This window comes from Ylistrum balloti, unplaced genomic scaffold (genome assembly GCF_031769215.1).
Source record: "Ylistrum balloti isolate Yb309-2 unplaced genomic scaffold, AGI_CSIRO_Ybal_v1 Utg370590, whole genome shotgun sequence".
Classification (NCBI taxonomy): Eukaryota; Metazoa; Mollusca; class Bivalvia; order Pectinida; family Pectinidae; genus Ylistrum; species Ylistrum balloti.
The window spans coordinates 839,230-855,906 of record NW_026782366.1 but is presented as its reverse complement, the minus strand read 5'-3'; the positions used below and the strand labels follow the sequence as shown (position 1 = coordinate 855,906).

General features: G+C 33.7%; 1 protein-coding gene across 1 annotated transcript in view; it reads right to left on the bottom strand.

Annotated features, from left to right (window-relative positions):
- The window catches only part of LOC132556752 (uncharacterized), a 74,850-nt gene that overhangs the window by 21,163 nt on the left and 37,010 nt on the right, over window positions 1-16,677 (bottom strand). The window contains exons 4-14 of the mRNA XM_060221196.1: window positions 13,315-13,485; window positions 10,016-10,096; window positions 8,618-8,690; window positions 8,130-8,244; window positions 7,807-7,875; window positions 7,035-7,109; window positions 4,372-4,585; window positions 3,897-3,931; window positions 1,609-1,816; window positions 879-937; window positions 185-242 (exon numbers count right to left, since the gene is read on the bottom strand). Coding sequence (XP_060077179.1) covers window positions 185-242; window positions 879-937; window positions 1,609-1,816; window positions 3,897-3,931; window positions 4,372-4,585; window positions 7,035-7,109; window positions 7,807-7,875; window positions 8,130-8,244; window positions 8,618-8,690; window positions 10,016-10,096; window positions 13,315-13,485 — 1,158 coding nt within the window. The remainder of the gene's footprint in view (window positions 1-184; window positions 243-878; window positions 938-1,608; window positions 1,817-3,896; window positions 3,932-4,371; window positions 4,586-7,034; window positions 7,110-7,806; window positions 7,876-8,129; window positions 8,245-8,617; window positions 8,691-10,015; window positions 10,097-13,314; window positions 13,486-16,677) is intronic.

Sequence of the window (16,677 nt, the reverse complement as noted above, 5' to 3'; positions counted from 1 at the left end):
TATCTGTCGGCAGTTATATTGTTTATTCTTTCTTGTATGGCGGTTTAGATCTGTAGCTAATACATAGTACTATATATAGTGCTATCAGAAATATAAAAATATATTTTTTAAAAATTAGATCCTGTTGTGAAGAGTGAATTTAAAAAGAGGAGAGACAATAGAAGTTAGATATTACAAGACGTACCTGTATTTGTAAACGGATCAGGGCTATTCTTTTCCAACATTTCATTCTCCTTCCGCACCTAGAATGGAAATATTGTCCCTTTTACATACATGCACTACTAATCTTTCTTATGCTAATATTTTACTCTCTTATGATAGATTTTCGAAACTTTATTGAAAAAAAAACATAATTATGGCTTGGAACAAGTTTTATGGCTACAAGTAATACAGTGCCAAAGCTAAATCATGAAGTAAATTCATAGCCGTTTTTCTTCTAGTTGATATCTTTGGTCCCTACCACCACAGAACAAAAGTAACAGGATAGACGGACGTTTGTTTCTAGACAACCATATTAAAATATGATGATAAAATTATATACACGAGATGTTATTAGTTTGCTATTTCATTTTGTTTTTTACAATCGCCTTCGAAAAATGTCACTTTAAAATCTTTATTTCTATAATATAATAAATATATACCAACAAAATCTTTGAGTGTGTGTTTGAAAACAGACTTAACTGACATTCAATTCTAAATCGCTAAAAGGATTCAAAATTATAATTTCGATATAACGTTTGACTCTAAATAGCAAATTGAGTGAGGACATAGTGTACCACGTACAACGGGTCTTGTATGCAATGATAAACTGGCCACTTTAAAGACAAGGGCATGCATGACATGTGATATTTATATTTATTCTGAAATCACACACATACCTGATTAAGACTCTCCTGTACATTATGATATCGCTGTCTTTCACTCATGCCGTTCCGACCTGTAAAATCATGTAAGTATCGTTACTACACTGACAAGACTATACCGCTCATAGAGAAGATATATTAGATGTTCAATAACTCAAAAGGATAGTTCCACTCTTGGCTTGTGCAGCGAAGAGAATAGCGTTCTTGTATATCTGCCATGTTATAGAATTTTGCACAGTGTGCTTTACCTCACAAAGAGGTGATTATCTTATTGCCAGAAGTTTCCACAAAACTATATGGAATTAGGTCATTGAAATCCAGTTCCTGGTGTTGTCAAATGTTTTATGTACACGGTATAAATGCTGTCGTACTTAATATGCTAGATATATGTACCATAATCAGCAACATTGTTAAAATTGACATCAGTTAGACCTAATGTAATTGTTATCATAGAATTAATTAGTCATATCTCCAAAGGTGACACTATGATAAAGCCACTGAATATTTTCATGTATGCAATAATAAATGTCGAGGCGGAACAAAAATCAAACCGCGCTAAGTGAGGAACAAACTTAAACGTTTATGCTGTTGCAACATTATACAAAGCATTAACTGTGACAAATGATAAAGTAGCAAACGTTTCAAAATGTCCTATATACCTTGAAAATTATGGAAATTTCATATATATTGTCATGGTAATACGGATTAAAACAAATATGCAGGGAAACATATCAGACATAATTACCCGGAGAGTTGAATGCCGGCATGCCATCCAAACCGTGGTCCTGTTCTCTGGCCATGTCTGGGTTCTGAAAGAATATCAGGGGATCCTTGCATTGATATTGTGCTTTGACATGGCCTGAATCGGATACCATTGGGGCGCCACTTCCTGGACCAGACCGACCAAAGTAATCCATATAGTTAAACCCAATGGGCTTGGAGGGAGAAGGCAACTAGACAGCAGATGGAACAAGTAGAGAAAGAAAGAGAGAAAGATGAAGGAAAAGAGGTAAAGAAACATTGACAGACAGACACATGCTTGATGATATAGAAAGATGGAAAGGTAAATGCAAACAGAAAAATATACACGAAAGACGGAATACAGATATAAGGATAAAGAGGAATTACCACATGGATATGGCGGACAGATGCTTCGGAGGATGACCTGTGGCTATATTATGAAGGGTGTGGCATTACTTAATAAATGACAAATGAACAACGTATCGATTCAAAGACTATTTTCTTAGAACATGAACTAAAAATAGCATGCGATATACTCTGTTATCCAAATATCTATACTATGGTATGTTCTATAAATAGCATTTATTAAAACATACAGTCATAGCACAAGTCAGTTAAACATTATCATTTGTCATAAAACCAAAAGTCAAATTAGAAAGCGGCATCCACCATCATCACCATCATCATCATATGGAGAAAATTCATATTCACTTCATATATGAATGAACTTTCATTTGCATGACAGCGCTGTGACTTAATGGAAATGAATTTACTTAAATACCAGAAATGAGATGGAAAAATTGTAGACAATTTGTCTTGTAGAGAACATGGAAGTGCATGAAATAGCTTTTTACCAAATAAAATTGCATAACGATACTAAGCACTAAGCAAACACAATATAAAACAATTCCTGCCCTAAGTTGTGTGTTGACAAGTTTTATTTCTTCAGTATATGCACTGCTTGTAGTGTTAGTAGCCCCACACAATGCCAGAAATCAAAGTGCAACCCTACACCAGTGACATGATAAGTCACACGGCGACAAACATATAGTTAGTGTGTCTATTTACAAATTATCCTAACTTCATCAACAACTAATTCTGATGTAGATAACAATTAACGTTAATACTTATGTCAGCATTCATTTCATATGAGAAAAAAAATACACTTTAATATGTTTACCTACAACATCAATTATAATGATAAATATATATATATATATTTATAATTGCAATATAAAATACACAAGAAATGGTACAATTAACAACTAACTACAACCAACGCTATTGGGATGCTACAATCTCGATATTCCAGGAGTTACGCTCACTTTCACTCTATGTACCTCTAAAACATGTCATTGCAGAATTGAATGCACAAGCTAAGCAATTTAATTGACTCCATTGAAAACACATTATCAATCACAGCCTGGTACGGTCCTTTTGAAGATAACAAAGAAGCGACACTCAAATTCAATGCCATTACAATACACCGTTTTGGGACCTCGATATTTGTTTGATATACATCAAAGGATTAAACTAGTCTTTTCGTTTTGTCCACAAGGTATCGCACATGAAACTTTCAAATTTGCCATGTTCCAAGGGTGCAGTGAACAAAAAAGATCATTACCCCTGGAGTATCGAGGATGGAGACGCTAGTGTTGAGATGAACGTGAGAGTAAGTAACACTTGTACACTAATAAGAGGAAAGCAAATAATATCTGCCCAAACCAACACATACATATGTCGGTTAAACAACATAGGTGAAGACAAAGGCATAAGTTGTGTATTTTTGTAGCACTGCAAAATACACTTTATTCTTATTACTGACAAATATACGTAATTCGCCGTATTACTGACAAATTGTTTCCAGTGCGTATAATTTTAGTTCGTGACGAAAAGTTATCTCCCTTATCATGTAAGAACCAACTTTTCCTTCACTAGGTAACAGTTTAATAACCGTTGAATTGATCAGCCGTTCAGTGATCACTGAATATTGAACTGATATTAGCTTTTTTTTTAATTTAGCTAATTTAGTCTAATCAATATTTGTTTGTATTATCTGTGAAGTGTTAGGAAGTTTTGCTCAAACGTTTAGAAAATATGTAGATTTCAGACAAAAGTTTACAAATAACGACTACAGTATCTGTTGTTTTACGTGTGCGATAATACTGTTTAACACACCAATACCCCTCCCCGAACTACTTTTGTATTCTTACAAATCGACAGGACGACCTTACAATGTTATGTACAGATATACCAAATTCTGACTTGAAGTACAAGTGATATGACCCTTACATGACCATTCATTTTCTTCTCTTGCTCCTGTCGCTCTGAAAAAAATGACAGAAGTTTAGATAATAAATTATGTATAGGCAGCTAAATTAATATAAATGTACATCTATCTTAAAAGACTCAATAATTATGATACCTGCATGCGCAATAGCATTAAACGCCTTTACATCATTTAAATATTCTAGCATATAAACAGTCATTATACTTGAATTTTGACAACAGAAGACCTTAAATCGCATCAAAAAGTTCATCTAGCACACGAAATTGATTAACAGCAGCTCATTTATAAACATCTAGCAGTGATATCCGGCTTTGGCATTTGTGTGTGGAGAAATTTCAAACAGCATTTATGCCTTCAACAATATGACGTATAACCATAAGGCACAAGAGATATATGGCCAAATACATTTTTTTTATGTAAACTATCTGGGTTTTTTTTAATTATCATTTCTAGGCATATTCTATGACTGCAACTTACTTAAATCATCAAAATATCTCTTCTTCTCTTCGGGGGGTCTGTCGTGCCGACGATGATTCTCGATATCACGAACGTACCGATCCTGAAAACGAATGATCACATCCCCAACAAGATGAGTCTTTAGATTTCCAGAATCAGTTCTAAGTGGGGCGCCATGGCCAGGGCGGCCAAAGCTGTCCCAGAACTGAAACCTGTGCGTGATTGATCCAGAGGACTGCAGTGGTAGGTCAGAAGTCAATCAAAGATGAAGAGATCAAAGAGGAGTCGCAGAGGTGGTGACAAGAAGCCAATGTAGGAGTAATGGACAGATCAACAGAGCGTGTTAGAGAAAGAGAGAAGAAAGAGAAAAGAACGGAAAATGTAACAGTAAAAACTGGTCATGATTTAAGAAAGGAGGGGAAAATGAGAGAAAACAATATGTCGTTTCCGGTGTTGCGGATCTGACAGCCTTTACTTGCGCAAACATACTAATACGTTTTGATGGGTGGTGACCTTCATCATATTCCACAAGAAATTATATGATGTTTTCACAGTTGCAATGTCGATCAGATGAAACAAGTCAGTCGGTACATGTAATCCGTGTAGAATATCAACTGTTATCCATTTCCGTCCAACTTTACCATTCTCATGAAGATATATTTTCATACAAGAATTATCCATGTCCTTGTTGTATACAGTACTACATACCGCTAATGTCGTTTATGCTTGTATCACGGAAACGACGTATTGTTTTAATTAGACGAAAAAAGTGTAAAGTTTTGTCCTCACTAATACAAAAACAACAAGAGAAAAACGGTAAATAAAGTTATCAATGATATATAATAATATTTATTAACAGAGAATTTTTCGTAATACTCAATAATATTCCAACGGAATCAACAGCTTACGAACACGATATTGGTGTATTTTTATAAGTCGTCGTGTAGGGACCAGCAGTTATTTTTCATGAAGTAGATAAGAAAAATTAAGAAAAATATTAGTTTTACGTTTCGGCCATATTTGAGTTATTGACATATGGTTATCCTTTTTATCCCGGTTTTGAGAAATAACATGATTTTGCTTTCTCTTGTTGTATTTGTATAATTCGCATTGTGTGCTAATATATATATTACAAACGACCAAAAAGATATGCAATTAAAGACCTTTTCTGTTATGTTTGGTAAATTATGTCTTCCATGTCAATGAAATGTGTTTATTGCATTTTCACTAGTGAATATATATACAGGTTACACAATAAGTGGTAATGGTATATGGCATTTCTATCACGCGAGTTAACTTTTCGAAACTGACTAACGCGAGTGGAAGAAATACCATATACCACGACCCTAAACTAGCGACCTGTTTCTACCACAATAAAAAATGCAATTCAGACGTTAAATTGACCTATTTTTGTGCCCACATTTTGTTAACATCAACAATTGGTGTGTAATGATATGACCTTTAGTGAACAGTTTCCAATTGAAATGCGAACCTGACAAGTTCAGAAATAAATGGAGATATTATAACGCTTTTCAAACCATAGCTATAATTGAAATGATTTGTCTTCAAAGCAAGAACAGAAAAGAAATCCAATCACGATCGTAAAATACTTATTGAGCGTTTTGCCTTCTGTGAGTGCGTGAAGCGCTCTTTCGGTTAAAGTTCATTTTGTTAGCCAATTAAAACGTGTCACTGTTATTTCACGTGTGGTTTAACATTTATGTTTATACAACAATTTGAATAATCAATTAACGTCTTGGGAGTTGAATAGCACTGCCTATTGTGGTAGATATATCAATTTTTTTCTCTTTTTGTGAAAATAAAAAAATAACAAATAAGAATTTCTACGATGAAAACAGAGGAGAGATTTCATACTGTAGAATTGACCAATCAACACGGTTGATAAAAAATACAAATAATGATAATATAAAGAATATTAAACAGTGGTTTTCAGTAATAACAAATATATCTTACTTGTGTCGCTGGTAATTTGGTGTATCATTTCTCCACTCATTAAAGATTTTAAAAAATGTTTGCCACACTCTTGAAATACATTTGTTTTTACTGAAAAAACTGAAATATCCTCGAGTAAGAACGATGTAAAAACACCCTCCCCCGAAAAACACATGGACCTTAACAATCATCTGAATATAAAGAGTAATAATTGATATGATAACATTGGCAATAGGAACAATTAATAAATTATCAAAACAATCAGCAGACAACGCATTTCATTTCGTTTTCCCAACATTTCCGCAAAAAGTGTCTAATGTTCCCACGACCACATTGGATTTCGAAGCAAACCGAAAAATAACACCACCTGGTTTAAACCATCGCAAAATAAATTCATTCAAGTTTGAGCTGAATTCCAGTGGGAGAGTTAAGAAGGAATGTTTTAATCAGGATTACAGACACATTTTACAAAATGGTCACCATATGGCTGGCATGTTGATGTTTGAATGAGGTTTTGCGGAGATATTGGATTCCGACCGACCCGAAAAATGAATTGGTCAGGATTTTCTCAGTATTATATCCAAACACGGCACACCATATGAATTCAAGTGTTTCAATACAGGTAATTCACTTTTGGCTAACATGCAGTTCTGATAGTCTTCAAAACAACAGATCAAGTTCAATCTTTCTAGGACAACACCCAAGTTTAAATATATGTAAAACAGACTTACCGGCTCGATTTGATATCTGGGCTGCTCACGGCCATTAAACTGTTCTTCAGTAAATTTCTTTTTCTTGAACTCATTCTGGCAAGGAAACAGAGCAGATATTATAATTATACTTTTTAAGGAGTCGTTAGTAAATTGAAGCTGACTGGATCATCACATCTCTTTTATAAACAATCATACTCTCTATGTTGTTGCAACAAAATAATACTGTATTATTACAGCCTCAACGAGAGGAGGTAAAGATCTGTATTCCTCTCACTCTTGACAGGTATCCACGCTTTCTACCGATGTGGTATTTTCTTGCCTCACTCTAGGGTTAGACGAAGCTATTTTCCTTTCATATCTATCACATCTTCTCATTCATGCGAAATATTGAGAAAACAAAAACGCATACCTAAGAAGGCTAGCAGGGAACGAGGAATATAATCAAGGAAAAGTTATTAAGTTACAGCAAACACTCTGCAGTTCTCGTGTTTGCATACTTTATCTTCTTTCCCCTCTGTTTGTGATCTCCAAATTACATCTCAAATGGGATGAACGTTATTATTAATTATGATTTACACTAAAGCCATATATCAAGGCAATGTATGATATAGATAAACGCCTAATAAGTCTACAATTATCTTGCCATACCGATATACAGTAAAATGATATAAGTAAGGCATATCAAAATAAAATAATCAGTAAATAATTTACCTATAAAACCATGTATTAGTAAAATAATTAGGAAGAATAACTTAGTATAGGGTGAAAAAGAGTAATTTTTAAATCTCACCCCATTTGGGCCTCCAGCTCCTAGTAGAGGTTTACCGAAAGGTCCACTCTCTTCCAACATCTCTCGTGTCTATATGAAAAATATGATATATTACTTTAAATGCGTTTGGTAAATAACGATTTGCTGAGAACTAATTCAAATCAAATAGGTACGGGGAAATAAATAAGCACTGAAATCAAAAAGAAGAAAATAATGTAATTGTACTTTGAAATTAGTCTTCTTTGTGACGATTGGCATAAACAATAATCATCCTTGTAGATTGTAAATGAAAGGTATGGCGGTTTACTGAAGTGTTCGATTCTTTGGTAGGTTTGTGTACATACCCTACGCTGTTCCTCGTGTTTCTCCCTTAATTTGTTTTCACTTTCTTCTTTGAACCTTCTCTCCTCGTCTCGTCTATCTAAGAACTGCTGTGCTTCTTTTTTTATTTGTTCTTGTCTGTGTGACATAAAACCAAATGATTTGGCACAACATTCTTAAACAAATATGTTATTCTAGATAAAATTATGCAATTTTAAACTGAATATTATGAAAAATAGTGGAACGAGGCTATTCAGAACACTAAGTGATACCAGTCGGAATCACATATCTTTTTTGCATCTGATAACAAAAAGTTACATGTAACTATACATATCTTATTAATAATGTAAATAACGTATTATTATTTTATTATCAGGCTTCCTACACAAAATATTTTCAGCTTTCTTTTAACATTTTCAAGACCTAAATGGACAAGAATTTTCTTCAAAATTAAGGAATAGATAAGAAATCTAGCTACACATCTTCAATTCAATCAATTCTAAAAACTCACGTTTTTGCGTGTGCATTTCTTATAGGTATATTTTGAGTGGTTTCATAATCATCGACATAATGTCTTCCTGTTCCTGTTGATAAAACATATATATATATATATATAACTGTATTGTCCGTTTAAACATGGCATGTAACTAATATTCTATTTCTTTACTAGGTATTAGCAATATGTTCTTATCATTAAATGAAATAATTTCAATAATTTTCACATCGTGGCGTACTTAAACAAACGTCTTATCACATTTGCTGTATTTAAAAATTACATACATGAATCGAGATCTAATAGAAACATTTAACATCGAAATACTTATTCAGTATCATCCTAATTATATAAACAATTACGTACAACATAAACGTTGCCAAAATAATTGCTAAGCATCTGTTAAAAAGCTAGCAAAGCAATAGAAGTAGTAAGAATCATTTATACAACAAATTGAACCCCTTAAAAATTATTCCTTTTTTTGGATATTAAAAAAACTGATTTGTAAAATTTTCCATTTATTATAATAATCTAATATACCTTAAATTACGTTAAATATCCGACATACTTTCGTCATCTAATGAGACAAATAATGAATACCAGTGTGTAATCTTGTCTTAAGATAACTTTTTTAAAATTAAATTATAATAAGGTCACTTTAACAAGTAGATGTCAAATTTAATCAATGAATTAGTACTGTAGCTAAACAATAAGGATATGTATCTGTTATTTCATTAGTCAAACAATAGTTATGATTATTTCCTCAAATTAGTATTATGTGAGCCTGAAAAACTGTATTTCATGAAAAATCACTGACGTTTAAGGTAAGAGGTAAGACGAACGTTACCCCACCCAAATACCTAAAACCAACATGACTCAGAAATATATTCAATATGCAAAGATCGGCAAGATTCTAGCAGCAACAAGACAAACTGGAAAGAAAACGATTCAAACAAATTGAAGGTATGGTTATGTATAAATGAATTGAGAAATACATTGTATATAAGTCAAAAGAAATTAAGATGTAACATGACAAACACTGTAATTCCATAGATAACATTTACTTAAAGGCACATACCTAAGATGTCGTTATAGGAGCGCATACAATGTAGATTGTCTTAAAACTATACATGCAACAGGACCGAGGAAGCCAGTAACAAAACATTAGTATATAGAGATAGCTCTAACAAAACACATACATATCTTTATGTGCTTAGTGATAATCCTACAGTTCATTGGATGTATTTACTTACAAACTTACAAGACAAGGCTAGCTGTGCAGCACACATAAAGGAAAGCATAGATCGTGCTTGAAAGGCTACTAGATGTAACACTCTGCGTATAGTGATTTAGAAATAGTGTTATCTACCACCAACGTTAAAACAATGACATAGGGAGAGTAAAGGCAGTGTTTACCCTGGTGCTGATTTACAGAACGGTAAGTTAGGGGGTTATCCAGGCTATCGTGTCTTGGTGATGGTCTCTCCTTGGCCCAGCCTGAGATCAAAGTATTGTACAAAAGATACACATGTGAAACAGCATCTTTTTATTTCATTTGACTGTTTAATAATAAATTACTTACATTTCTCAAATAATTAAAGAAACCCTACATCATAAAGTCATTTAGTCCTTCCAGGACTCTTCCGTGATGTTATGGACCATCCCCCCTACCCCAACCCCCTAAACCCCCTAGGTCCACATAAACAGGATGCGGAAATAGGAAAATAAAAATTGACCTAGACGAGTGTCAATATACTTAGAGAAAATGGATTACACTGTGCCAACAATTCAACTAACAAGATCTTCTTTGTTAAGTTGGAAAAATAAAAGTTTTAAAATTTAGGTATCTGTATTGCTACATAGCTAATGTTGACAATCTTATCAATATTTCATGTCATGAAATTATCCTAAAAAGAAAATAATTACGTCACATGTGAACATCGATGGCGTGCTATTTTTCAACAATGCTATCAATTTCATCTACACAGTTTCATGTAATTATACTGACAGAAACGTTATTTTTTAAATACGGTATATTTAACTACTTAGAGAACGGAGTTCTATGGAGAATACCGACATCGCAGGTCTAATAGCATAAACATGTTCAAGCGTAATAAACAAACAACCCAGTGAATGACAGCGACATCGATATTAATGGTCAATTAACATCTTTAGTCTAGTCAATAAAAACCGACTGATTAAAGCTGAAACGTCATTAATACTTCTGTATATATAATGCTTATTTATAGCGCCTATCGACCATATAATCTAAGTTAAGGTAAACAAAATGGTAAAACGATCAAATGATCTATGAACATCTCTGCTGAAATTCATTCAGTGATGGATTATTTTATCAATTATGACAATCAAAGATTCCTCTTAAACAGGATTGAAAATGATGAATTTTGATAAAAATTACAAAATTGTCCATCACAGCTACGCTGTTATTCACATATGCGATAATGTTGAGTAATGAACCAAACAATAAACGGGTTTATAACATAATTTCACGACCTTGTACTGTGATGACAACACATAGAAATCCTGTTTACATATCTAGACCAACGGACAATCTCAGATACGGCTTCCTCCGCTCTTTAAAGCGATGAATCGCGTTTGTTTATATTAATTTATTTCCTTCAAATTAACATAAGAAAATGTATCATAATATGATATAGTTAATTTGCTCACACAGTTGAAACGTCAATATCGATCTTATCACAAACTTCTTGTTCTGATTCAAAAGCAGTCTTAAACAAAACACATATGATCTCTAAATAAAGTAAACAATTCTATATTATTTGGCTGTATTGTTTACAAAAATTACAGGCAATGTGCTGTTACAGGTAAAGAATACCCTATGCACACCTTAAATGGGTAATAAGCAGTTAGTGTAAGAAACCATTATTAGTAAAATAATGGAGGTATAACCAACTATACAGATTTATATACTACACCGCTTGTTAGTTGCTCCAAGATATTTCTGCATGCGTACTTCAATGTAACGCTGATATGATTATGATTCCAATGTAATATTTCGCACGTTATCTTTTTAGGGGCAAATATGTACGTTAAATGTAAATGCAGTGATATATATATCTTTGTACATCTTATCGACAATTAAAGAGTTTTCAACAGTTCAGCATTAGTAAGTATGAATGTGAACAAGCATGCTCTTGACATAAACATGAACAGTCAAGACATCTCTCAAACTGGTCATTCAGCAATCAAAAGTTGTTGTATTTATTGTTACAATAATGAACGTGAATTTAAACAATAATCGTTTTAACACTTGAACCGACGAAATGATTAAAACGGCATCGGTCCAAAATAATTCCTAACAAGTCAATACTCCTCGGGGAAATATTCATTAAGTCTTATTTGTTGTAAAATCAGTTTGAAAGATGTAGTTTTAGACTAAAAATAAGAAATAGTATGTTACAGAGTAATACCAATGTTTTGTGTGACACCACATGTATTCTGCGTTATGCTCGATTGAGTTCAAGTTGGTGTTAATTGCTTTAGATAACCGCTTTGTGAAAAGTGCTAATAACACTATTGTGTCATCTGAGTGATAATTCTTAAAACACACACCAGTCAAGGAGAGGATGAAGTACACAGGCATTAAGAAGGGAATGGAATATATGTTTTTGCAAAGTGAGAATATTAGTGATTGACAAGCAGGCACATTGAAATGGTATTAGAAAGCAGGTGTCGTGGGTTAATGTTTGTGCGAAACACTCACAGAAAGGCTACCAATGACATACCTTCGAAAAGGCAATACGAAAATAGCACACTGAATTAGTGTGATGCCTAACTGATGTAAATTTAACCCGCAATAAATGCCGACTTAGTCAACCGTTCAGTACTGTACTTTCAGACAAAGATTATAACCTCTCCAAAATGAATTATGTTGCTTAATTAGTATTACTAATGTTCATCGAAACACATCAACATGTTTGCATTTAAAGACATATACAAAGATCCAGCTAGGAAAATGACGATATAGCTTCCAACGTTGTATTTGGTATAGTATTTATACGTGGAAAACATAGACTCGAAGGAAAAGCGTTCAACAGATCGATTTAAGATAAAAGTTCAAACGTAATGAATTTCATGAGTTCGTGTTAAATAATACGATTATACCAAACTAATTAGGAAGAAAGATTTTAAAAGGGGATTTTACCAAATTTAATATTCTTACAGACAATTCGTAAGACAATCAGCATCATCGATGCACTTTTCCTGGGATCATTAAGGGATCACGCTTTGCGTCTGACCCTTACATTGAACTTTGTAGATTTATACGATAAAGATTAACATGCAGGTCATATATTGTGATTCACTTACAAGTTTTCCTTAGTTGAAACATCAATGGATAATGAGTTATGGCATTTAATGCCAAACTTTTGTCAGGGATGATATAATTTCCTGAAGGACAGAAGTGATGAATGCCTAATCGTTGAAACTAATGATATTCTAATTATCATAAAAAAAACTTGTATTGGTCCATGATATGTCTGAGATTGGCCTTTACGTGAGTTTAAGTGTGTGTAATATATGGTAGATAAAGAACAGAAATCAGAAGACAATGATTGATATATTCAAATATAACACACTACAGGACGACAGTATCAGATGAGAGTCTACAGGGTGTTGCAGTGGATATGAGTGTGGGGAGGCTACACTGTTTGAATACATAAAGACTAACATACCATTACCATGGGTTTGGCCATTTAAACTATAACCATTTGTGGTTGGGCCAAAGCCATTTGGTCTATCATAGGCAGGACCTTGTTTATCGTAACCGTTCATTTCCAAGGGTGGTGGTAGGTGATTGGGAGGGGTGGGTGGTGCTTGAGGCTGTGCGTTAAACCTTGAGGAACCTGTAATGATGTGACAAAGACATGAAACATAATATCATTTGTAAGATTGTCATCGATGAATAAATATGATCCTTTGTAAGTACAGAGTCGACAGCTCTGTTTCTGCAGGGAGACTAGGACTGATCAACTATACACGAAACAAAATATTGTAAAATGGCTACAATCAGAATAAATGTCTGGACTGTAAAATAAAGAAATCAATACAAAAATGAAATGCAGCATGAATATTATTTTCATGATAGGAGAATTACAATATGCGTAGAGAACCTGTACAAAAGACATAACAGAATAACATGAATGGAGATATATCATAAAGCTGCTTTATCATTCTTGGTCCACTCGGTGACTCTAAGGGTCATTAAATCAAAATATCTTTATATGAGACTAATACCCTTGAATCCAAAGATATACGTAAGAAAATTGCCGCGTAGAAATTCTACATGGTATTTGAGTATATCTCTGGCAGTGTTGCATTACATACATATGGGACATTGTAAATGTGATGCTGTTCCACTTATTTTTAGTCACTCAAGATATGGTTGAGACTGTAACAATAAGGTTAGATACAATGAAGAACACTTTGCAAACTACGGGTTATTCAACCTTCACAATTCTGATTGTCTAGTCTACAGCATTTGAAAACAGGTGTTTAAAGGACTGCAGCTACGCACAGTCGCAGTCAGTTACCACTGCACAGAAACCACAATTCTGTTACATTTGTATTAAAATCGGTCACAAAATTACTATTATCCATTTAGTAACACTGCAACTTACGTTTTTATTTCTATCATTAATAATATTAGCGTTACCATGCTATTTTTTCATCATCAAATTACCGTTTTGATCTGATTGTTGGAGTCTGTTATGTGATGACCTTGACGTAAGGTCACGACGATGTGACGACTGGTGTGAATGTCGCCCTGGAAACACGGAGGCAATGGATTTAAGTATAAAATACCTACAGTATATATATATATTGCGGAAGAAAAATATGTACGTCTGTGGTAATAGTCTTTTTTGATAACAAAATAGATAAGTGCTTTATTTTTTCATCTTATCAGAAAACAAACTAAACTGGCTTTAAAAATTCATGGTGATTTCAAAAATACCAAAAAGTTAAAAGCAGTAAAATTTGATAAAATGTAATTAATTATCAACGGGAAAATGTATAAAAATAAAACATTATGGCATACTGTGACATACCGTCCATGTTATGATTAACGCTTTGTTCGGAGCCTTTGGAGGCAGGCTTAGATGGTGATTCCGCGGCTCTGACGGGGGATGGTATTGCGGATTTTGATGGGGAAGCCACTGATTTTGGTAAAGAGGCTATTGACTTTTGTGGAGAACCTACAGATTTTTTCGGTGATGATATTTCTGTAAAAGTGATAATAGATCATGTTTCTAATATATATGCACATCTTACCTCTAAAGCATTCTGAACAACACGCTGTTCCAGGATTATCCCACAAGAAATTTACTTTGAGAACGCAAAACAAGGCATGCCCGCTGCTCTATTTTCTTTTATCAACATTCTGCCATTTTGAAAACTGCACTTGAAATTTCTTTTCGCTCTACTTCATGTTCCATATAATGAGAACCTGAGTAATCGTCGTCCTGTTTAAATGTCACTAAAAATATCTACCATACCAATCGATAGACTTCAATGAAGCCTGTTTAGGTTGCTTCGGTGTAAGTTCATGAAATAATAATAACCAACGCCAATGTCTATGGAGTACAACTTTGTCATTATCATACTTGTTCCATGTCCCCTCATGTATAAACTTCCTATGCAATATTGTTAAATATTTATAAAAAAATTATCTTTTTCAACCACTTCTTGCAGTAGTATTTTACCGATGTGAATGTATCTACAACTTAAGTGACGGGGCCTTGGCAATTGAACCCTATAGGAACAGTCGCATTAAAATGTTTGTATAATGTATCGTTAAATGTACTATGGTTATCTCAGACCTATAGACTGTTCTATTGACAGTATAGATACAGGAATTATGACCTCGTGAAGGTCAAATTGTAACTATTTAAATATACTGTATATACTAGAAATGTTAAGCAGATATACATACTAGTCCTAAAGGGACCTAAGAAACATTCCTTTGTATAAATAATGCTACTGAGTTTAAATATGTCTAATGACAACGAACCAAGATATTACTAGTAATACGTTGTATAGAAACAGCTTCCTCGACACCAATGCAGTTACGACTAAACTAAACAGTATGTCTCATTTCACACCGGTGACATTAACATGAGACATAAACATTACCAACATAGTTATTGAAATAAGAAATGATTTGTTCGTTAATTAGAAAAATGAATCAAACAGATTGTGCAATTGGGACCGTGATTAACTTGAAAAATCAACAAAGCGTGTTATAGATATTTCTTGTGAAAAATTGTTTCAATTACGATGTGACAAAATGGCATCTTCCATGATCAAAAACTTTTTTCTGTGTTTCGATGCCATCTCGATGTCTCTCCTAATTATGAATGGTTCTATCGCTGACTTAGACATAGATACATCCAAGTCCGTGGTTCTGTGATCTAGGATGGATTGTCACTCGAGAAAAGACACCAACGTTCCTCTTCGTGGTTCGCCATCAGTTACTAGACTACCGTTTTCTATCGATATAAAATCATCCATGTCACTGAATTTTTCCTCGATATATGGAGAAGTATGTCTGTCTGAAGTTGTGCTTAAATTCGATGTAAAGCGTTCATTCCTCATCCATAGTCCTGATACTCCACTTTGTAAATGATACCATTTTGCAATTAGATCCAGTAGTTACTTGTGTGATAATGTCGATGATTGGAACCAAATCGGTTAACGATAAAGCAACACAAATATAGCACTAGAATAGACATGTCAAGCATATCGCTTCTGTAGAACATCGGAAAAGTCAGCTATATATCTCAACCAGACATCGGGAGGTCATACAAATGTATAAGATGTACAGTTTACAGAGCGGCTATCGGATGGATCATTGGGATGAGAAACTCAAAAGCAAAACTGATACTTGTTTGTAAGATATATTATATTAAATGGACTTAATGGGGTTAGTACTTGTCAAAAACTAAAGTCATGTCTATACGACACAACATTTCTCCCGGTTCATATAAAATTGCTGTACCGACTATAAGGAACGTCATCCTTAACAGAGATTTCTAGTT